Source organism: Agelaius tricolor, unplaced genomic scaffold (genome assembly GCF_023055355.1).
Source record: "Agelaius tricolor isolate 1412-34295 unplaced genomic scaffold, bAgeTri1.0.p SCAF_11, whole genome shotgun sequence".
Lineage (NCBI taxonomy): Eukaryota > Metazoa > Chordata > Aves > Passeriformes > Icteridae > Agelaius > Agelaius tricolor.
Window position 1 is genome coordinate 995,232 of NW_027269271.1, and position 24,104 is coordinate 1,019,335.

Genomic DNA, 24,104 nt, shown 5'->3' on the forward strand with positions numbered 1-24,104 from the left:
GGCCCGCGCGGGGTGGGGCGGGGCGCGGCGGAGGAAGCGGGGGCGGCGCGCGCGGCCGTGTCCCTCCGCGCGGGGCGGGCGCCCAGATCCCTCCGCCGAGCCGGTGGCGGCGGGAGCGGCCGTGGCCATGGCCCGCGGAGCGGGGCCCGCGCTCGCCGTGCTCCTCGCCCTGGTGCTGGCCGTGCTCCACCGCGCCGAGCCCGCCGCCGGTGAGTGCCGGGGGGCGCGGGGTTGGTGGGAGGGAGGCTGCGGCGGGGCGCCGAGCGAGGGGCGGCGCGGGGGGGACCGGCCGCTCTCCGCCGCTCGCCTCCCCCGCGCTGCCGCCGGGGAAGGGCACCCGCGGCCGGGTGACATCGCGCGGGGGGCTCGGGGCCGCCGCCGCTTTGTCCGAGCGGCCCCCGGGGCGGGCGGGCGGGCGCGGAGGCGGCGGCGGCTGAGCCCCGTGGGAACGGCGCTCCCGGAGCCCCCGGGAGCCGCCCCGCGCTGCCCGGCCGGGGATGCGCTCGGCCCGGGGACCGAGCTGCGGGAACGGCAGCGAACGGGAGGAGAGGGTGTGCGGCGGCCGGCGCTTCGCATACCTGCGCCGCGAAGCTTTGTGTGCGGGGGACATTCCTGCACACACACAGGGAATCTCTGCCTCGCCTCCTCCTCCTCCCGCTGCTGCCGATCAGTCGGGGCGCGATAAAGCCATGTGTGCACATCTGAGGGAAGTGCCGCTTTTGGTCACTGTTCCCCCTGCACGCTGGCGCTCGCATTATGTGTGAGGCTTGTTCATAGCCGTAACCGAGGGGATCTGGTGGAGATTTATCTCATGGCATTTCCAGCAGCTCCTGCTCCCGGAGTAAATCCTGTGCGGTCTGGCACCGCGTTAAAGCTATCGAGGACCAGCAGTCATTGATTGATTGCGTGCCTTCTCATTCTTTCTTTTTACTCTTGAGAGGTTAGACTGCTCTTCAGATGACTTGAGAAGAGTGCAGCGATGGGAGAAAGTATTAGTGGAAGTCGTTTAGGGATGAGCAAGCAAGACACTGCTATTTTCAGTACTTTTGTTGTGCAGTATGGTTTTGGAGTGGAAATTGTTGAATGTGGCGTTATAACCACTTCTTGCTGGTTTGGATGCAGAATAGTTGGGTCAGCCAATCGATCTGTTTTGACTTTGAAATGGCCAAATTAAAAATGGACAGTATTTGTCTCCTGGGAGAAATGTTGTTGGGGTTTTTTCCAGTAATCCCCTCTGAAAGCCGATTTAGTTTTGCTAATATGTTGCAAGAAGGTGGTTGGAGTTTAGAAAAAAAAGCTGTTTCACAAATGTATTTTGGCTAGGTTTGTTCAAAAGGAGAATTAAAGGGTCTTTCAAGGGTAGGTCTCTTAGAAATATGCTTTTGTGGTAGCATGGACTTGTGGTGCATAGTAACACCGTCATTTCTGGAAATGGCTTACACAGTCCACTAAGATGGCAAAACACTAATTTTGCAAAGGCTAAATGTCGTGTCCACTTAGTGAAACTGTACTTTCATAGGAACAATTTAGCAGCTTATTGCTGGCCCTTTCCCTGAGGGGCTGGAAGAAGTAGCTGTGGCATCACCTGTTGTCACTTGCCTGGGTACTCTCGCCTGAGGTGGCTGAGGTCCTCCCATGCTGCCGAAATTTTTTGCCTTTGTGAGTGAAATCTCTTCCTGGTGCTGAACAAAGGCTGGTCGGCAGAGGTGACAAATCCAGGCTGAAAGTGACTCCTGTTGTTGTGAGATACTGACCTGCATCTGCTCAGTATCACTCCTTGGGAGTGGGAGCTGTGGCTTGATTTAATGGGAAAGGGAAAGATGAAGTCACCGAAAGGGTATTTTCGGGTGCATATTCAACTGGCTTGATGCTCTTGTGCAAGAGAGGGCAGGTACCTGATGTCAGCCCTCTTGGTCAATAAAGAGGAGGCTCCTGGATGCACGGAGCGCTTTGGTTTGGACTGCTCAGCCCTGTCTCATCATGCAAGCCCCATGGTGCAGCAACTCGCTTTTCCAGTTTAGTTTTGCAAAGGGCTGCAGTTGGAGGTGCAGTAAGCTGGGGTGGGGCAGCAACACCTGCGCTTTTGGTGAGGATACTTACCCGATAATTGCTGTGAACCATTCCCTTCTCTTCTGGCCCGGCTGTCAAGCCCACCCTAATTACCCGCTGTCGTTAACGCTGGTGCTGTGTCTCACCAGGCTGCTGCCGCTGCCTGCCAGCCGTGTTTCTAACAGGTTACAATCCACCTTTAATCGGTGCTGTGCTGGCGTGGACTGCAGTGTGAGCTCCTTAGTATTCACCCAGTGAAATTTGGACGACTTCAGATAACGCTGACAGTGCTGGTCTGCTTGATATGGATTTGCTTATGGGGAGAGCAAGTTCGACTTGATTTTTTGAAGGTGTTGCCATCTATCAAATTTGTTCTTATCAAAGATGCTGATTTAGACTTTCAAAAGGGAGCGTTATGAAAATCTGGCTCACTCGCATCACTTCCTGCAGGGCATCACTTAGTCAGATTATAGATACGTGAAGATCCTCCTGCTCCCGTTCTCAGGACTTGAATCCTTGGGAAAGGAGGACTCACGCCTCTGGTGGCATTTGGCATTTGAATGTCTTTCAGTGGATGGGTTGGGTTTTTGTCAACTTCCACAGCTACTTCCCTCCCTATTTTTTTTAAATTATTTGCTGCTGTTGCAGTAAGTGGGTGATTCCCTTCAGTAGATCCTGTTTGGGTTCTCCCATTTCCAAAACTGGTGTCTGTGCCATGGAGAGTATGGGTGGCTGGCCTTTGAGCCCAGGAGTAGATGGAAAAGCAGTAGCAGGACTCTGGCAGCCTGTTTCTTCTGGGAATCTATTTTACTTAGCATCAAACCCAAGCAGTTATTGTAACTGTACGTGTAGTACAGTAACTGTGCACTAGCTCCAGGTGTAACATCGTTTCCTTTGAGTTTGTACTCTTGGCTAATGACTCTTCAGTGGAGCATGATACAGTGATTATTGTCACCCCTCCTTTGGGACACCTTAGCGAAACATCATCCACATAATGGGAAAAAGAGCTTTCCTAAGCACGTGTTAAAAAGTAATTTTGTGGATTTTTTATGCCCTCAGTTTCTCTGAATTTGTTTTGAAATCGTCTCTCCAGCAGAAGTCGAACGCTTGTCTAGGAGAAGTAGTGCTTATATCATTCTAAGCAGGGTCATCTGAGATCTGCAGAAATAATCGTCTGTTCTGTTTAGAAAATAGTCTGTTCCTAGGGCACATGTCCTTTTTTTAGACTGCCATGGGGATGAAAAAAGAGCTTTGTATCTCAGAATGGCACGGGTGCCTGCTGTTTGTTCCATGCAGCAAGCCCTGCTCTCGCTCTCTGCCATCCGCGGCTGCGGAGGCGCTGGGATAACATTTCTGTACGGGCACACATGCTCAGTGTTCACTTTAGTAAAGATTTAACATTTCTGTATGGGCACACATGCTCAGTGTTCACTTTAGTAAAGATTTAACATTTCTGTACAGGGACACATGCTCAGTGTTCACTTTAATAATAAAATTTAACGTTTCTGTATGGGCACACATGCTCAGTGTTCACTCTAGTAAAGATTTAACATTTCTGTACGGGGACACATGCTCAGTGTTCACTTTAATAATAAAATTTAACATTTCTGTACGGGGACACATGCTCAGTGTTCACTTTAATAATAAAATTTAACATTTCTGTATGGGCACACATGCTCAGTGTTCACTTTACTAAAGATTTAACATTTCTGCACGGGCACACATGCTCAGCGTTCACTTTAATAAAGATTTAGTCCTGCAGAATGACGGAACACTTGGGAGAAGAGGCGAGCATGGCTCCCGCCTGCCAGATTGCCATGGAAACACCAATACCTCTTCAGCTCTTTAATTGCCTTCCCTACATTTTTTTGTTGAAAACTTTTTTTTTTCCTCCTAACTAAGTGCTTTATGTTGCAGTTCTGGATTTTAGGCATTTTGGCTTTGTTTGGAAAACTGCAAATGGGGGAAGGCGGTAGCTGTGTGGGGAGATGGAGAGCATGGTGACTGACAGTCTTTCAAACTGTGTTACAAGTTCATCCTAAATTCAGTATCTATCACAATGGGAGTTTTTATCTATAGTTTTTCAGCAGCAGCAGTGTCACATGAACTGCAGCTGTATCTGATATACATATCAGTGTTCCTGCAGCTTCCTGGGCCAAAGACCCCAGTGATGAAAGACTTCAACTCTACCTGTGAATCTACAGGATGGTTCCCAGCTCTGTTCTTAGGAGGGTTAGTTAGTAGTTTTTGCTGGTCCTAGGTGTTTGGAATAGAGATTTGAACCAGATGATGGCAGGGCATGAGGTTCTGCATGTCCAAGAGCTTTGTGTAGTCAGATTGGCTGTTGGCATCCTCAAATTAAAAAAAAAAAAAAACAGAACAAAAAACAAACCAAAACTGATTAATTTCTTCATGTTTACAGGCTTGTTCTTCTGAAATCGACTTAAATATTTTCTTTCCAAAATTTTTTGCACTTGTCTAGAGTGTTAGTGAAGGAAACCAGTTTAGATACTAAAGTTTTTTCTCCCAGAAGGTGTTGGGTGTTGGTTGAGTGCCTTCACACTTCTCTGAGCTCTGCTTTGCTTCTCAGTTGATGAGTCTTGCATTATCCAATTGATTTCAGGCTTTTGTGTGTAAAAACAGTGGAGATGTCTTAATCTGATTAAAGCAATTCACTTTACAGACTGTTTCCATGCCCTGTAGACAAGCTTTGTCTTTAACTACTACCCTCAGTGTGTGAAGTGCTAACTGGTCAGCTTGTTTAAATTCCCCAAATGTTAATGGTTTCTAAATCTGAGCTGGGTATAAGGCTTTACTGCTTTTTCACAGTGAAGATTTTTACCAGTTTGCTTCCTTCCCCCTGCATGTGCCTGCCATAGGATGATCTTTTCTTCAGAATAAAAAAAAAAAAAAAAAAGCTATTTTCCTATTTTCAGCTAGCTAGTGGTTTCTTCCCTGCTATATAATCTCACTGGAGCTGTAATCTCTTGAGGTTAGTGAGCAGCACAATTAGTCCTTTGTGGTTTTCCTCCAAAATCTGGTTATCTTTGGGTATTCTCCCCATATGTACAGTGCTGCTTACTCCTTACCAGCTCTTCCAGCAGTTGTGTGTTGTGCTGCTATGGAAGCATTTTGTCCCTTTCTGCACAAGGAGGACCTTCCTGCAGAATGTACCTCATGTTTCAGCATTAACTGCTTTCTTCACGCTCTGTTTTTCCTGAAGGGAATCAGCAGCTGTCTTTCCCTCCCTTGGAATTTGAGACCCCCTTGATTTGTTGTGTAACTGATGTTTCTGGCCACGCTGATGTCGTCCTCTTCAGAGCTGATCCACCTCTGTCAAGCAGCCCTGAGCTGGGATTTTCCATGCCTCGTCTTGTGTTGCTGTTGTTTGAGGGCTCCAAATCCTTTTCCTCCTCTCCCTTCACACATAATGGGTAGCACAGTTGAACTGACAGCCTGATTCTCATGAATCTCAATCAAGACAGAAAATTGACTGCCTGCATAAAGGTTATAGAAACCTATTTTGTCCTTTACTTTCTGTCTAGTCTCAAACACGTTTTTAGCTTGACTTTTTTCCTACGTTCAAGTAGGTTGTTTTCCACCCACTCCCACAAGAAAGCTTTTGAACCTATGGGCAAGCTTTAACCATGTAGGACAAAGGTTTGGGTTCTGATTCTGAGTTTCTATGAACATGGTGAAACATTTCTGGGCAGAAAGAGGAGAGAGGCACACGTAGTGTCCTCCCTGGAGAAAGCTGTACCAGCAGCTCGGCTGTGTGCTCTGCCAGGACATCGCTCTCCCCTTACTTAAAATAAAACCTCTGGCCAGAGCCTGCACCTTCTGAAATGCAGGATAATCAACCACAAAGCTACAGGAAATCAGCTTTATAATGTCTTTCTCACAGCATTAATTGTTTTGGTATTTTTCAAATCTATTTCTGTTTGACTTTTTCTGAACTTGTGGGCAAGGAGTTTATTGGCATTACTTTCCTTTGGGTAGTTAGAACAAAACCCTTTCAGACTTGCTCTGCTTATGGCTTGAGTTCCCTATCGCAAAGTTCTCTCAAAAGCTGAACTCTGACACAGCTTCTGATCTTAATCCTACACTATTTCTTTTAAATTTATAGCCCAGGAAATATTTGAATTTATAGTCGGCAGATGACGTGTGGAAACCAAATCACAACATCCAGATCATCTTGGCGTCGTAAAGAACACTGAGGCAGAAACAAAACTTTTCTTTTCCCCCTAGATTTTAACTGTCTCTTTAGCCAAAAAGAAAAATTAAATCTAGTCACAATTGTGTCCCAGTTATGAGCTTCAGATTTGGATGTTGAAAATTCCAGCATTCCCTATAGTGTATATTATGCTCATTTTACAGCAGTGGTTATCTGGTTTTCCCTCTGGCTTTGGAAAATAGTCTTGGTAGGATGTGAAATATCAGGTTAGAGTTTGCATCTCGGTGCAGGCAAGGGTTGGTATGGACTCCAGGCTGGGTGGTGTCACTTCAAGAGTTCATCTTGCCTGCACTCAGGAGCCCTTTCCTGAGAAGTCCTTCAGCCTTGGCTGCAGTGACTGCTGGAAATTGGGTGCTCCTTTCTGGCAGGGCCTGTCCTCTCCAGGAGAAATCAGTCTCTTGAAAACCAGGGGATGTCTTCCAAATATCCCTGTAATGTGCCTAAAATTCATGAGGCTAACCTACCTTCTGGCAGGCTATGGCAAGCCAGAAAATCACCAACAATTCAGCATTTCTGTTTGTCTTAAACACAGAAGAAAACTGTCAAAAGCAGCTGTCAGAGCCTTGACAATGTGCTGATGCTGTCTATATATGGCTTCTAGAAAAGTGGCTTTATCTTTTCAAGGCAAAGCTGCCTTCTCTCATGCTGTACACACACCAGAGTATTTCCACTTCACACAATGCATGCAGCAAAACAAACTTTTTGTGCTGGCTGAGGTAGAAGGAAGTTTCTGGCACTTTTGACTCTTGATCTCAACATGGTAGAGTAGCAGAGAAGTAGCTTTTGAAGTGATTTGTGTTGAAATGCCTTGGTTTTGCATGTGTTGTGAAATTTTTATGAAAGATATAGTGAAATACAGGAAGACAGTGCTTTGTGCACAGAAATGCTAATTTTACTGTGAGAACTGTAGTCTTCTATTTCCCTTGTGATTTCTTTTTTTTTCCCAAGAGAAGTCACATGACTGTTTACTTATTTTAATATAGAATATGGCTACATTTACATTCATTTCAGCTGTAGTTGCATTTCAAAGCATGTCTATTCAGTCCGAAGCCGAAAAAGTACGAAGTATTTTTGTGTTTGTTTTCTTAGCTTCTTTCACTTCTGAATTACTATAGAGAAAATATATCCCATTGTCTCTGTGAAAGAACTCTGAAGGCTGGCAGTAGTTTTATGACCTGCTAAACAGCGGTTCAAGGTGGGAATAATTTGTCAAAAACCCCAGGAAAATTAATCATTACTTTGCTAAAACCTTTCTGCTGTGTCTATATTTGCCTCTAGCAAACCAAGTTGGAATCCTTGGTTGGGATCCTTCCTGTGACCCCGCCAGGCTCTTGTTCCCCTCTGTGTGCCTGTGCTGGAAGGTGTTTTTGGCCAAGTGCTGGTTAAGCTTTTACCATGTGGGTTACAAAATCAACTGGCCGCTCAGTTCTCACTGGGGACGCGGGTACTCGATGAGATTACAAAATTGTGTTTGAAAGCACGAGCACAAAAGAAATAATCCTCTGAGTATTTGCTTCACTCGCTCGATTGGTGTGAGAAGAATGGAAATTCAAGGTGCTGAGATGAGAATACCAAGGCTGGTTCCCCTACTGGCTCTCTGAAATGTGGCACAGCTCACTTTGACTCCCCTCCAGCTCCCTGGAGAGCCCTGGGTGGTGGGAGTCCCTGGAATCCCAGCACTTTCCCTTGGCCACAGAGCAGTTTCTCTTGGACACGGTGTAACCCAGCCCTGCTAACTAGAGCTAATCTTTGCTGTGAAAACAAGCTGCTGCCGTGGTAGACAGCAGCAGATGAAGTTTGGAGTCAAAGCCGTGTGGAGGTTGCGGTTAAATGGGACAGAAATTGTCAGACAGGTGCAAGTCAGCCCGGGTGTTCCTGCCTGCTGTGGGGGAATGCTGTGCACAATCCCTGGTAATGTTTCTGTCGCTTGGTAACCCTGACCTGGGGGTTATCTGAAAGGGGCTCAGAGTGGAATTTTGTTCATTTCCTGAGAGCTCTGCAGAAGCAGAGCCATCCAAGTGCCCCTTTTTCAGAAATCAAGTTTCAGAAATCAAAACAGCAGCAAGCATACTTGTGTTGTGGGAAACACTGATACTCTTCCCTGGGTTGAATTTAACTGTATTCTCTATAGGGATTGCAAGTGAAACGTTCCTGTAGTGCCTCGTAGTGTGTGTGACCTGTTTATGTGCTCAGGGTTATTGAGAAATAACACTTCAAGCCCTGGACTGCAGAAGCAGAGTCTGTTCCAAGCTGTCCAGTTGCTGGACTGAATTTGCTCGGGTTGCAGGCAGAGCTTAGTGGGACTGCTGTGTTAACTCTTCCCAGCCCCATTCCTTAGTCACCAGCACATCAACCTCGGTGGTGGTTTGCATCAGCTTTCCCTGATGCCCCTTGCTGAGTTTGTATTGAAACTTTAGTACCACTTGAGGAAAGGAAAACCATCTTTATTTAAAAAAAAGGGAGGGGGGCAGTCAACTCTCCAACAGCTGGCTGACAAGTGGGCAGTTTAGGTGGTTGGATATTATTGATGTCTTTAGGTGCCTTTAAGGTTGGCTAAATGCTTTCCCAAATGCAATAAGGTTGTGGAAAGGGGATCTGTAAAGGCATGGAAGGGTGTGAGTTTGAGGCTAGGAGACAGAACTGGAGGCTGGGAAGAGCTTGTGATTTCTGGTCTGTGGATAAGCTCAGGACAGGACCCAGCTGATGTGGTTCTGAGAGCTTTATCTGGCAGTTTGGTGCAATTCAAATGGCAGGCTGTGGTCTAGGTGGAATGGCTCAGTTTTTGTGGTTCCAAAGTGCTCTCTGCTCCTGCAGAGTTCCCACCCTTCTGGTCACTTTGGAGTGCTGTTTCAGGTCCCTGTGAAGGGAAAAGCACTTGCCAGAGCTGGAGGTTCCATCAGGACAGACCTCACTAGAGCTTCCTGTAAAAAACTGGCTGGCCCTGAGCTGTGTCATACTTAATGCCTTTTTAAAAACACAGCAGCAAAAACATCAAGTGCGAGTTACAGAGGATCTCCTTAGAAATACCAAACTCATTGCTGAAAGTTGTCAACTGCTCTGGTGTTTTCCACTAATTTGCAAACACAATCCTGCCTGAAGTCAGAGGGCCACAACAGTACCTGTTACAGCAAATTCTGGGTTGCTGGTGACAATCAGCAGGTCAGCTCATGAGGGACAGATGCCCCTGTTTCAGTGCCAGGTATACCCCTAGAGACAGTAAAAAAGAAGGAAGGGATTTCAGATTAAATATTCTGGAAGAAGGCTTAGGAGTAGCTGCTTTGTATTTCAGAGAATTTCAGTCCAAAATTTTGATCAGAAGTAGTAACTGAGGACACTTAACCCAAAGTATGCAGGTGCCAACACGAATGTCTTTGGAGCTTGCTGAAATTACTGCTCACTTTGCTTTGAAAACCCACCTTCAAGAAATTCTGGAAAGATTTGGTTGCCTGATGAACAAATCTGTATTTGATTCTTCTTTCAGTCTGGCTCTTTTGATGCTGCCAGAGATGAAATTCAACTATGTGATAGTGTCTTTGTTTTTGTTCCAGTCCTATAAAGTTTTCATTCCCCTGAATACGCTAATGAAGCTTTGACCTGACATGTATTGTAGCTATGGGGTTGATGGTTGTTTTCTTTTCTTTTCTTTCAGCTCTGCAGTGTATGGATGACTCCAAGCCATGTGTTAATGAGGGAAAGTGCATTCCATATCAAAATGGTACAGGATATTGCAAGTAAGTTGGTTTCATTTCTAATCAATTTAATTACCCATTTTCTTTCCTTCAGGACTTTAGCCAGAAAGGAAATGTGATTTTTTGAGATTTTCTTAAAGGGTTCTTTCAGCATAACAGTTTTAGCACAGTTGGTGATTCTTTATGATGCATTAGTTCTTATGTGCTAGCTTTTTGTAATGTAGGAGATCTGGGATTCTTGTTCAGTATTTGGGTTTGGATATTTTCAGTTGGATTTCTTTGCACTAGGTTGGGAACTGAGGCCAAACCCGTCATAGAGGTAAAGTCTATACCATGTTTCCAGACCCACAAGCTAAGTTGAAACTTGCTCCCCATCTTAATAGCTCACCTTACATTATAGAGCTCCAGCCTCAATTTAAATATTTTTGAGGTTTTTCAGAACTATTCTGCACTCTGAAGTGTGCCAATTCCCTTCTACTGCTTGAGAACAAGTAATACATGTGAGTTGCTGAAACACACTAACAACCACCCCCCAACCAAACATCCACATTTGTTTGCATCTTGTAAATTGATTTTGGTAAATGCTGACACCCATCTTCACTTTGTTGCCGCATGGGACATGGGAAGCTCATCAGCAGGAGCTTTGGCAGGGTGTATGTTATCTGGAGAACATCACATCTATTTAAATGCAGTTCACCTTTTAAACTGCAGTACTGAGCTTTTTTTTTTTTTTTTTTTAATAAAGTGCTATTTTGCCAAAAAATTAATCCTCTTTGTTTGGTTGGGTTAATTTACTACGTCTGCAGTAACCAGATTATTTTCTAGAGGTTGTTTACTTCATCAGTTCAAGTTGTGTCATTTTCTAGCATGCTAAGACATTATCTTAGTGCCAGCATTCTTTAAATATTAGTGAATTTTCTCCTGTTGATTTGGCTTGGCTAACACAGAGCTGTGCTCCTCACACTTCTTTACGCTTCCATCTTCCCTAACCACAACCTTTAGTTCTCTATTAATGTGGTACATAGAGCTTGATGTACTGGAATTGCACCTGTGGCACACAAAGGGGAAATCATAATCTAATTGGAGGCTCTCCTCAGGTTCAGATCAATACCTGATGTGCAGAAAGGCCACAGAAAAGCAAATATGTAACTTGTTATTCCCTGTTTCTTCTAAAATTTCTACTTTTTGCTGGTTCCTATTTCTTTTCCTTTCCAGGCTTTTATATTGATGTCAGCTTAAAGAAGCTGCCCTTCTAAAAAGAGAGCAGGAACTTTTCCCACTTTTCACTTCTATTTTGAGACTGAAACAAGAAATAGGTGTCTTCTGTAGGTCTTTCTGGTGTGTCCTTAAGCATGTTAGTCTGGAGCCAAAGTATGTAGGTCACAATAAAGGTAATAAACAAGACTGGTATTGATGTTGCTGCTGCTTTTACCTTCTTCAGGACATTTTCTCCAGCTTGCATGTTCCTCTTAACCATGTCTTAGCAATTGTTTTTTACAGCCTCTGTTGGTTCATCTGATTAACTTTGCACTGTTTGTGGTGCAGTCCAGATCTTGACGCATTTCCCTCATTACAATGGCAGCTTTGACCAGTGTTACATTTTTTTTTAGCACACATTTACAATAATAATGTTGCCTTCCTCCTTGTTGTGCAAAGTGTTCTTGCTGGTTTTAAACCTACCCCTCCTTCAAGAAACAGCTCAGCTCCTTTGCAGGTGCTGTATTAACTGGAAAGGCTAACAAAGAGCTCTATACAGAGATTAGTAAGTGCCTTTTAGTTCTGGCTCAAGAACACTTTTTTTGCAGAAAGGAAGGAACAAAGTAGCAAAACCCACCTCAATTGTGGAGTCTCTACCTTTAGCAAGCTGATTCTTAGCATCCTGTTTTGGTTTTGACTTTTTTTTTTCTTTCCTGCACTATGAGGAACTCTGAATAGGGGAACTTTCTCTCCAGTTTAGTAACCTAAATGACTTTCTGAATTTTTGATGGTTGTGAGAGTAGAAATGTTTTGCTTAGGAAACTGAATTTATTACTAAAGCAAGTGGCTTGGCTTCTAAGTCTGCAGGATCTCTCAATGATTAGCAGCATCTCCACCCCTTCCACTTTCTTGAAGTTATCTGCAGTACTTCCTTTACTGGGCAATAAGTTATTATAACTGGCTCTCTTCCTCTTTCTGTATCTCCTCTTGGCTGAGTTGTTTGTTGTAGTGTGTGGTCAGGCCATCCCGTCAGTCTTGCTGTCTCCTAGGTGAACTGCTGAGGGAGAACCTGCATCAGCAATAACCAAATGTGATAAGATATGAGTAAGCACTGATAAGAAAACACCTAGTCTGGTTATTTGGCCCAGCAGTGGATGGCAGCATGTTGCTGAAGCAGCTTCCTTTGAACATCCTGTAGCATCTCCTCTATTAAAAGGGAAGGCTGGTTTTCTGCTGAGAAACCTTCATGGTGGTGTGTCTGGCATCTGTTATGGGAACAGTGAGTGTGACCCCTGTAAGGAAGCTGGGGTTGAGCTTTATCAGATTGCTGCTGTGAGTGCCCTTTAAGCAGCTCTGTTCCCCTGGTGACGCTGCTGGCCCATGGCTGTCCTTCTGTGGCACTGCTCGACAGAGTTACTGACCTCCTCTGACCTTGATTTTATATTTAGAAAATTACACATTCCTGTGTTTGTATCTTCCAAAGACAGATTTTTTTTTTGTGTGAGAGCTCTTTTCTGCACTCATTCAGTGACTCTCATGGTGAGGATGCAGGCCTTATTCCACGGAATATGTCTGTATCTGCAGCAGCACTGGAGGGGACCCGTCCTTCCGAGCTTTCTTGGTCCTGCTTTGACAAAAGGCAGGTTCAGTTTGGAGTTTGGCTTTGCTTTGCACTGTGATGGGTGTTTTGTTGTCGTAGTGGGTGAGGTTTTTTTCCCCTCAAAGCATCTCTAGGCAGCCTTTTACCCACTGCAGTGTCAAACACGAAGGAATCTTCTTGTATCCTCTCATATCCAAGGAGAAGCAGGGTTACAGTTCCTCATTGCTCAGTGCTGATTGTGACCATCACAGCAAAGCAATTTCTTGTCTCCCTGCTGCTGGATGACTGGGAAACAGTGGTGGGAAGAGCCCATGGGCAGAGCTGTGAGCTTGCAGTGTTTCTGCAGTTGCAGCAGGCTGGGGAGGAAGGTGTGGGCACAGGGAGCTGCTTCAAGGACAAGCAGAGCAGAGATCTTGGCATGGCTGTTTTCTGAGCATGAGGATCTGCTCCCTGCAGGTGGGTGCAGGATGGGGCAGTGCCTCTGCTTGGAATGGGGCAGGGCCCAAGAGCAGAGAGTCTCTTGACTCATTTCCCCATGTTCCAGAGCTGTGGCCTCTCCCAGCTTCCCACCCCAGTGGCAGGGAGCAGAAGCAAGGCTGTGCCAGGGAGAGAAGCAGAAGTGGGGAGGGAGTTGACATAGGGGTGCTGCAGGTTTAGGGCCTCGCTACTTCTTGTGCTTGGCAGGCTCTGAGGACTGAGTTTCTGACCAACAGTTTAGGACTGTTGCAATTTGTGTATCCAGAAGGGATAGCTGTACCTCTGTGAAACCAAGTGCTGCCTTAACACTGAGGTCTTCTGTTACTCCTGATGGTGTAAAAACCCTGAGCTGTGCTCACTCAAATGGGGACATGGAATGCCAAGAGGACAGTCTCCTGCAGCACATCCTTTCCTGCCCCAAGCTGCCAGGGTTTGTACAGCTTTGTGTGCCCCTGTCTCTTCAGTGAGTAGTGTTTCTCTCACCGTGTGCTGAAGTTTGTGCACCTTTTCCATAGCATGATGCAGTTTATGTGTACGCTGGCAGCGGGAGGACCTCCAAAAAATGCTAAACTCAAAGCAGCAATGGCGTGACAGTAAGGGGATTCTATCTTAATTCCAGCTGACAGTAACTTCAACTCCCTTGCAAGGTTTTTGGCCTACCTTTCCTTCAAGATGGACCTTCATAAATGAATTTAGCTTTGATTTAAGAGGACTTCTGGGGCTGAAGGCAAGATCCAAGACCGCAGACCTGCTTCTGAGACTGCATCTGATATCTGCTTGGGATCTGTCTCGAGAGACTGATCACTCCTAGGCTAATGAATGGGGAATACCCATAGGAGACCTTGTAGCAGGATGAGGTCTGAGAGTTTTCCAGAAGAGGCTAAATGCAGAAGTTGAGAAGTTGTCCCTTTCTGAGAATGGTCTGCCCTTTTCAGTTTCCTTCTGTCTCCTTTCAGAAGTTAAAGGAGACCCTTGAGACCAGGGCAGAGGAAAAAGGGGAGAGTGCAGCACAGCTAGCTAAGATTCTGGGAACAGAGTAGTGATTTTCAGTCACAGTTTTTTATTGTGAGTTACCTGTGTGCACCAAAAGCTCTTCAGAGCTCTGATGGGCAAAAAAAGCTGAATTAAACCCTGTGTGGCTGCTGCTGCTGCACTGTGGAGTGGCTCTCTGCAGAGGCACTTTCTGTGGGCTGGGAACAATAGCTGAGTGCTGCTTTAAAGGCAGGGCAGGGAGGCCGTCCCATCCCAGCGCTCGCATTCAGGGTATGACGCATAAATGGGCGCCTTGAGACCTGGGAAGGAGCGTTTGTAAAGCGAACCAGAGAATCCTGTTCTGCCTCCTGAGAGGAGGTGTAGGTGTGGGAGTCAGAGCACGGGAGCCAGAGGGAAGTCTGGTTAAGATCTGTAACAGAATAGCTGGGACCCTTCTCGCCTCAGTCATCAGAGGAAATTTTTTAGTCTCTTCGATGAAGCATCTTCCAATCAAAGTGGAGGAGAGTTGGGTTGGAGGGGGAGAGGCAGGACTACGAGGAAATGCTTCCCTTTGCCTTTAAATTAAAACCATCTGCTTTCTTCTGTGCATCTCCAGATGATATCGTGGGCCTGAGTAGAAAACTCCCATGAAAATCAAACATCTGGAAGTCTGGTTAGAATTGTCTATAAGGTGCATTTGAAGAGGCTGTCTCATGAATGTGCCCAGGCAGACAGAGTACAGCAGATGAGGAAGTTTTTCCAACAGACCAGACATATTTTCCAGAAGTCTATTGAAAGCAGGAGAGAACTAAGCTCTGGAAGGTAGCTTTGGTGTAATTCTGTGGCAGAGGAACCAAAAGCACAGCTTTTGTGAGTCTTCTACTTTGATTTGCAGCATTAGGTTGTTAGAGTGAATGCAGCTCTCTGGGTTTGTGGATACTTTAAATTTGGATAAATACCTTTGTTTTGTTTCTACGTCTCTTGTTTAGTTCCATGAGAGCCTGAGCTAAGGCAAATGCAGGCTGGAGCTGAAAAGGAGGAGGGGAAAAAAAAAAAAAGGCTGAGCTCTAAAGTATTTGTGCTGGAAAGTAGCCCAGAGAGAGTAAAGGAGAAGCTTTAATTAGAAGCAGCTGCATAGCTGATGCAGCCCACAGGACATTTTCCCATTTCAACCTCTCTAGCTTTCAGAAATCATGATTTGAATTAAGTTGTATGTGAAATTTGTTCTTAAAAGATTAAATTCCTGTTGAAGTAGGCTGAGAGACCTCGTGTGCTTCCAGAAAGTGCCAGAACAAACTTCATCTTCCTGTTTCTTTTTCTGAGTGTTAAATGGAAAACTGAGGAGAAACAGTGGCTTTTATTTGGAAAAGATTTGGTTTCCTGTTCTGATCATGTCATTTGGAGCTGACACAAGCTGCTACAATTTTAAGCTGCTCTGTAGACAAGTGGGGTTTTTTTCCTCTCTAAAGAGAACTTGAAAGAGTAGGTTGGGATGAGACCAGAGCAGGGGTGGTGGGAAGCTGGAACTGCCCTTGAGTTTAATCATATCCTATAAAAAAGTCTGGACTTACACTGCATGTTTTCAGTGTTTGCCTCTGTTCTTAGAGAAATGATGTGGTGCCCAACATGAATCAAGAGCAAATACTTGCAGTTTTGTCTTCACCAACATTTAGAACTAAATTACTAGTATTCGTGCCTAGAAATGTGTTTGATGGGAGACATGGTTGAAAATCTGGACTGTAGGTTTTTTTGTTCTTTAACATGCAAAAAGAATTGCACTGAATTGCTGGAGGGCAAAATTGCATCACTCTGTGACCAGGCACTTCTCCAGGAGAAGAACAAAATGGTGGGTACAAGGGCCATGGATACCTGACCTACCATCTTTCCATGGGCAGGCATGTTCCTCCTTCCAGATGAAAAGAGCTGAAGTTAAAAGAGGTTTTGCTGTTCCCTGTCGGGAGCACTCCCCCATGTTTTTCTGATTAGCTTCAGAAGATACCAGAACAAGCCTGGTCTTGGAGTGCTCTTCAACTTTGTACCAGAACATTTGTGTACAAAATGCTGTTTGTTTGTGGGTGATGGTTGTCTCAGAGCACATATCTCAGCTTTCCTTTTCATTCATACCAGCAATGCTCTTAATCAGTGTTTAGGCTCCCTTCTTTCTCTTGTCTAGGGGCAACAGCCAAATGCCCCTTCCAGTGTCCTTGAATGTAAGGGGTTGGAGAGAAGATATGTTTTGGGGGTTTATTTACTTCTGGACAAAACATGAGAGGTTCCTCTAGACTTTCTGTTTTGCTTTACAGCTGTTCAATGAAAAAGCACTTCAGCACTTAAATTCTAGGTGTGTTTTGGTTTATTTTGTACTTCCTGGTGGAGTTGGAGGGGCTCTGATGAGATGCCTAGGTGGGTTGCTCTGGTTTGTTGCTCTTTCCTTCATGGTAAAGAGAGCTACGGGTGTGTGTGCTGTGCTATCTGAGGAGCTTGGTGCAGTGATAAAACTGGGGGAAATCCCTGTAACCAAGACTTGTGAGGCTCTGGGACTGAAGTTCAGCTTGTCTTGACACAGCCATGGGCTGCACAGGGATGTCCAGAGTCCTGGCTCAGCCGTGGCTGCCCAGGCAGGCTCTGAGCAGGGGCAGAGCTCCGTGAGCAGCTCTGGAGCCGTGGGAGCTGAGCTGAGCTCCAGCTCCTGGCACAGCTGTCCCTGCTGCCTGCCAGAGCTCGGGGGATCCTGCAGAGCCGTGCTGCAGCCCGCTGGCGTTTGGCAAAGCAAGGAGAGATTTTGGATGTTAAAGGAAGCCCATAGCCTGTGTGGGTTAGGCTCAGAATAGCCCAGGACTGCCTCTCGTGTGATGTGGCTGTGGCTCACGCTGACCCACAGCCTTGGGCTGCTGCACCGAGCATGGCACAGGAGGCAGAGGATATTCTGAATTGCTGCTGTCTCAGGATTTGCTTTCTGTGACTTTATTAATCCTGCCGTGCCCTGCAAAATCTCTCCTTTCATGTCTACTCTTGGGCATGAAGTTGAAAGTATTAAGGTACAGTGAAAGGAGCCTAATTTGGGTGTGGGCAATGGTAAATTACAATTGTGCACGTATGACTTTCCTGCTTTAGACAAATGGCTAAAGCTAGTTAATAAATTTTAACATGAGAAAAAACAGTTGTGGTCATCTAGTAATGGCCCCTTGCATAACTTGGATAATAACCTCTCTGAATAGCTTTGTTTGAACTAGCGTGCATACTCTCCCTGAAACAGCCAATCCTGGGCTTCTTTTAAACAAGCATGAGTGATGGAGAAATTCCACTACAACCTTAAATGCGTTCTTCCAGTTGTTTCTCTCTGCTGCTGAGAGACTGTGTACAAGTCTGTGTCTGAAAAAAAAGATACTACCCTATTTCTAAAGTGAATTCATCTAGCTTAAAGTTTTAAATGCCCAGTTCTGTTATGCCAGATCTTGTAGAATGGGAATTATTGTTAAATCTGTGTTTCACAGTGGATACTTGGAGCTTTGATTAACTGTCTTGTTCCCTTTTCCCTTTGCTAAATAGACTGAGCCACCTGAGCCTTTTATTGTGGCCAGAGTTTTCTATTAATCATTACTGCTGGCTTCTTTTAATTCATTTGAGCTCTTCTCTCTTAAAGAGCAAACACCAGAACTGATGTAGTGGCTGTGCCAAGCATTTATCACGTGTAGCATAATCTCATTTATTCCTTCTTGATATGTGCCATTTGTACATGTAAAGTATCCCTGGCCAAACTGTCATGGTAGGAATTCACATTTATCTGGCTGTTAGGAATCCTCAGAGCAAGTATGTTGTTCCCAGCTCCGTTTTCTGGTTTGGGGGGGATGCCCTATGTGTTTTGTGTAACTTTGCAGTGTTTAAGTGCATTTTGGGTGGTGACTGCCTTGTTAAGCATGTTGCTGCTCTCTATCAACCACTTGTCTTCTCTCCTACCTACATATTTGACCAGCTTTGATGTTTTCCATTGTTAATAATCAATAGATGTGTTGAATAGCATAGGAACAAAGGCAGATTCCTGTAGGATCCTGTTAAACACAACTTCATGTCCATTCTTTGTTTTTTCCACTAATTTTTAGAGCCTGTCTGGTTAGTTGTGGGGTTTTGTTGTGATGTTTTTTGGTTGTTTTTCTTTTTTTTTTTGATGGTGGGGGTTGTTGTTGTTGATGTGGTTTTGCTTTTTTCTTCCTCCAATCTACCATACACTTTTAAGTTTGTAAGGAAAAAAGCAGCCTCTTTACTGTTACATTCCTGCTTGACGACTAGAGACTTTATGTGTTTCTAGCAGCTGGAATCTCCTCCCTTCAAATATGAGTAACTCACTGATTTAATAATTACCCCTTTCCTGATCTGGAACAAAGCATATCTAATGTTCATCTCTGGTTTTTTTTTCCACTATGAAATACGTTTTCTCTTGGGCTGTCTCTTGGGTTACTCACAGTTACAGCAGGCAGCTGTGCACTACGGGAAGAGCTGCAAGAGGACAGTCCCGTGTGTTATTTTTATCCAGAGTGTACCCTTGCAGCTTTCTGCTACCTGAGAGAAGCCAATGGACCTGGGGGGGCCACGGAGGTGGGCTTTGCAGGCTTGCTTGCCTGGATCCTCTGTCTCTGGAAGTTAAATGGTAAATCTGTAGTACAAAGGCCAGCTAAAAGATGGATTACAGCTGACAAGCGTAGTCAGACTGTATTGACATAAGTTTAGGTTAGAGAGAAGTAACTGCAATTATTCTGCAGTTGGAGATCTTTGTATAAAATACTGCCCTGGCTGTAGATAGTGTGTGTGTACTCGTTTTTCTGTGGGAGACAGAGGAACAATGACCTTGTCGTTAGGGTGCTCGCCAGGGGCGTGGGAGACCTGACTGCAGTGCTTGTGTTGCTATTTGAGTGCAGGCTGCAGGCAGTCCCAGTCCCAGATGCACTTATCAGCATGAGGATAACAGTGTATTCCTGTCTCACGGGAGCCTTGTGCAGAAAGAGCTGCTGCAGAGCTCCAGGTCCCCAGACACTGCATTTCTACAATGTTTATAAATATTCTGGGAGGATGGATAATACCTGCTGTTAATGCCTTATTAAACTGCTTGGTTTTCTTCTAGAAAAGGGTGCTTGTTAGAATGGGAGTAGGTACAAGGAATTGTTTCTCAGCAGTTCTTTAACACTTAGGCTTTTACTGAAGCTTTGAAGGGAAGTGCAAAAACGAGGTTCTGCATTTGATGCAGCCCTGATTGAATGTGGTATTTATTTTGCAATGAGCAGTTTCACCATTTGCATTAAGTTTGGTCTCATTTGAGACAGTCCCACAGGAAGTCCCTGTTACATCTGTAACGTCAGCCTTTAGGTTTATTAGTGCCACCATCAATTATTGCAAACTTCAGGACTTGTGGTGATCGTGGGACCTCATTCCTGGAGTCTTCCCAGAACAGCAGAGCTTCAGGTGGGACTGCTGCACTTAATTTCTCCTCTCTTGTAGGTGTCGAGAAGGCTTCCTTGGAGACTACTGCCAGTACAGAAACCCCTGTGAGAGCAATACCTGTAAGAACGGGGGAACCTGTGAAGCTGCATCCCTGATAGGAAAACCAACCTGCAAGTGTGCTCCAGGATTCACAGGGGAGGAGTGTCAGTACTCAGAATCTCACCTCTGCTACGTGTCCCAGCCCTGCCTGAACGGGGGCACTTGTCACCCCCACGGCCCGGACACGTACGAGTGCGTCTGTCTGCCAGGCTTCACAGGTGGGCTTCTGCATCTGTGCCTCCAGACCCCCTCCTTTGGGAACAGCTTCACCCTGGAATGTTCTGGGGCAGTTCTAATATGCTCTCAAGTTTTCTAGCTGCGGCACAGGAAATGAGAGGAAGTCTAAATGACTTCATGACCAAAAAAAGCAAAGGGGAATAGGGAATCAGACTCCCTACCCTTTACACGTAAGCAGAAAAATATTTGGATCTTGTGGGGTTGTCCACATGGGAAAACTGAATGCAGAAACTACTCTGGAGTGGCTGTTACACTTTGAATTCAGAGTCTAGTTTAAAAAAAAGGAGCAAATTTGGCCAGCAAAATCTGTCTATGGGAAAACAATATTTTGATGCCTGAGGGGAAGCATGGAAATTTATTCCTTTCACTCTTGAGGGGGAGGTAGAAGAAGAGTGACTGTCAGTGTATGTAGTATGACTTCAGGTTGTTTTTATAAATCACAACATTCCGTATCTTGCTGCAACCCAGTAAATGGCTTCATGTGTAACCACAAATTCATTTACATTTCAGATAGAATAGGGTAAAATGCAGACATCAGTTTTCCTGCAGTAATGTAAGGATTTAATTCAGTAAAAAATTTGAGGCAGTGTAAGAGATTCTGTTTTCTACAGAAATAATTTTTGTTAATCTGCCTTGATTTCCTAAAGGAAAGGAATGCCAGTGGATTGATGCCTGCACATCCCAACCTTGTGCCAATGGAAGTACATGCACCATGTCTGGAAATAAGTTCTCCTGCACCTGCCTGGCGGGCTACACGGGCCAGAGGTGTGAGACGGACGTGAACGAGTGTGCCACGCCGGGGCTGTGCCAGCACGGGGGCACCTGTGTCAACCTGCCCGGCTCCCACCGCTGCCAGTGCCGCCCGGGCTACACCGGGCCCCGCTGCGAGAGCCTCTACGTGCCCTGCTCGCCCTCGCCCTGCCTCAACGGGGGCACCTGCCACCAGACCAGCGACTTCACCTTCGAGTGCAACTGCCTGCCAGGTGAGCCTCTGGGCTCAGTTGTTAATTGCAGCCCCGAGTGTGAAAAGTCTCTGTTTCGGCCCGTGTGTCCGAAGAACGAGTCAGAGCTCTTCAGTTTTCGGTCTTGAAGTTGTTTATTAAGTCTTATCTATAACATTTTCTTTCTGCCCAACCGAGGTCTGCTCAGCAGGGCAGCCGGTGGCACTCTGACCGCCCTCGAATGGTGTTGTCTTTTTATACTACAAACTACGTATAACGTATTTATATCTATTTATTATTTATATTTATTGAAATATCATTTATATTTATTAAATATTTCTATTTATTTATTATTTACATTTATAAATATGTTATACATAGTTTGTAGTATAAATATATATAGTTAACATATTTATGTTTAACAATTATATATTTAACAATTACTTTCCAGTAGCTATCACCTATGGTAGACAGTGAATCTCTATTCTAAACCAATCCCAAAGTGCCAGCATCACAGCAGAAGATGGAGGTAGAGAAGAACAAGAAGGAGGACTGGACACACCCAAGTCCCTCCATCTTGTCCCCAAAACCTCCATTCTAGAAATCCCAAAATCTACCTTTTCACCCAGTGGTAATTTTTATTATTACATCGGTTAAACTTCTCTGACTTTGAGGTCCTCATACAAAGCTGGTAATTTGCTCCAGGGGTCATAATCAAACCCACAGGTGTTCTGGGCTGCGTGCCAAGGTCTCTGAGCCCCCTGGCAGGATCCCTGGCAACTCTGGACACCCAGAGGGATGCACTGAGTTCCAGAGAGCTCTGTTTGCAGCCATGGTTCTGCATTCCTGCCTGCTCCTCCCCAGAGCTCCTCTCGGGGTTTCTGTGCCCTGTCAGCTGGGAGGGACAAATCTCAGCAAGATGGGGGCCTCTGTAGTGCTTCTGCACTATTAACTCATTTCTGAGTGCTGGGATTTCAGGACACACAAAGGAAGGAAGGGGAAGGCAGTCAGAAATTACAAATTTCTATGGAACCCAGTTAGAGTCAGAGAATCTAATAGGTACAGGCTACAAGGTAGATTCAAGGAGATTAGGGTGGTATCTCATAATGCCCATTTGGAATGTGAAATTCTATGTGCATAAGCATCTACAAATACATAATTTTGTGTCAGTGAAGGCCTCAGGTAACTTCAGTGTTTGAAGAATGCACGTGTCTTTTTCCCCTCTCCATCTGTAGCCCTAAGACACACTAAGTTCTGTTCTATTCTCTTTTTTTTCCTTCTCCAGTTCCTCTAAATCTAACAAGATACCAGTTCCAACTCACCACACCCTTTTTGTCTCCAGATAAATTTTGATTTGTTTGTTTTCTGATGCTGTTAGCTGCCCTGAGTTCATGCACAGCAGGGGTGACATGCTAGCTCAGGATCAGGGGCTGCACTGGTTTTGTGTCACCTCTACAAGCGGCCATGTGTCACCTGGTTGCGATGCTGGTCTCATCCTGTCCTCCTCCCTATCCACTTGTCAGCCCTGACAACAGGGCCCTACCAGTTGTCTTTGCTTATTCAGGGTATTTTTAGGCTGATATTTTTTTTACTGAGTAATTCAACTCCATGGGAAACTGAGTGTTTGGAAATGCTTTTGACTAGACTTCCTACTTGAGTGTATTGCAGTTTGGCACACACAGACTTGGTGTGTGGTAATCTAGAAAAGTAAACTCTCTTCCCTTAAGCATGTCTCTGTTGTTACTGATGTGAAAGATGCAGCTGCCCATTACTTGGGATGAATATAGAGTGGCTGTGTTCTCATGAGGATCATCTGGAGTCACAGGTCTGTGTGGAAAGGGCAGTTAGAACTTGTGAAAACTGTTCTCTTTTTGGAGACCCTTGTCTTGAGGTGTTGGCTCAAATGACCTTAAATGTGTGTTGTCAACCTTAGTGTCTGCACCACCACTTTCTGGGTTGTCTGAGCAAGCATGTGATTTTGAAGAATTTAGCAAAGTCAGTCTAAAAGTAGAAGGATGGATCATTATTTTTGAAAGCAATTATTCTAACTATGCTTGGAGGGAGAGTGCTTTGAAAGAGTCTTTGAAAATGGAGTAGTTTTGCTAACCATTGCCCTGGAGGAATTTATTGCTTTTCTGCTTTGCATCTTTTTAAAATTAAATTATAAGCCAAGTATCTCCGGATTAACAGTCTTGTCCAGAAATTCAGAATTTCCTTTAAAATCAGATCTGTTTAGCCAGTTCAAGGACTTTAAGACCTCATGCAGGAGCAGTGTGGTGGGAGGAAGAAGAGAGAAAGATGAAGTTAGAAGGACTTGATCCTGTCAAGCTGATGAGTTTGCTTTAGAGATTCTCTTACAGGGCACGAGACTGAGTAGGAGCAGATTTTCCCTTAGACAAGTGTGTGGGCTGGCTGAAATACGGTCAGGAAATGGAAATGAGATTGCTATAGTAACAGTTACACACCTACACTCCTCACACATTTTGGATTATTAGCTGTCTTTTTTGACTTGTTACACAGTGTGTATAGTGGGGGTGAGTTAATGTGGCTCTGAGAGCCTTTACTTTTCTATTTCCTGTATTTGTTTAAGTTGGCCATGCTGTTTTGCTAGCTTGTTTTTTTTTTTTTTTTTGGTTTTTTTTTTTTTTGAAACCAGTCATTTGAAAAACAGCAAAAAAGGGAGCTGTTGGAGAGACCCAAATGCTTACATTAAACTCTCTGATAAAGGCAGGGCACCCAGCCATTTCTCTCCCCCCTTAGTGCAGAGCAGAATTTCTGAAGTGTTGGAAAAGGTTCTGTCTGGAAAGGAAAGGTCAACAGAAAAAGAAGGGAAATGGTGGCCTGTCACGCCTGGGGAGGATGTGAACAAGGCCTGCTCCTCTGGAGGACAGTGCCAAGATTATGGAGGAGAAATTCCACTTCAGACTCCCTCTCTGAACTGGAGCAATGCCGATGATACTGTGACTATAAATGGAATTGCTCTGGCCCTTCTGGGCTGCCTTAAGATGCTGCCATTGCTGAGTGTTCTGGCCACAGAGGCAGGAGGCAGTTACATCTCAAACTGCTGGAGTGGTTTTTGATAGGATTTTGCATCTTGTGACCTGTAAAAGTCACACTTCGAAGAAACTGTGCCCAAGCAGCATTTTAGGCATAAATAGGCTACTACTGAACTGGCC

General features: G+C 45.1%; 1 protein-coding gene across 3 annotated transcripts in view; it reads left to right on the forward strand.

Annotated features, from left to right (window-relative positions):
- The first annotated feature begins 21 nt into the window (after positions 1-21).
- Positions 22-24,104, forward strand: part of NOTCH2 (notch receptor 2) — an 89,718-nt gene continuing 65,635 nt past the window's right edge. For 2 of the 3 annotated variants that reach the window (XM_071435720.1, XM_071435721.1), the window contains exons 1-4: positions 22-209; positions 9,933-10,014; positions 19,709-19,968; positions 20,635-20,970. In XM_071435720.1, coding sequence (XP_071291821.1) covers positions 128-209; positions 9,933-10,014; positions 19,709-19,968; positions 20,635-20,970 — 760 coding nt within the window. In that variant the 5' untranslated portion in view covers positions 22-127. The remainder of the gene's footprint in view (positions 210-9,932; positions 10,015-19,708; positions 19,969-20,634; positions 20,971-24,104) is intronic. The other variant, XM_071435719.1, reaches the window with a different exon arrangement.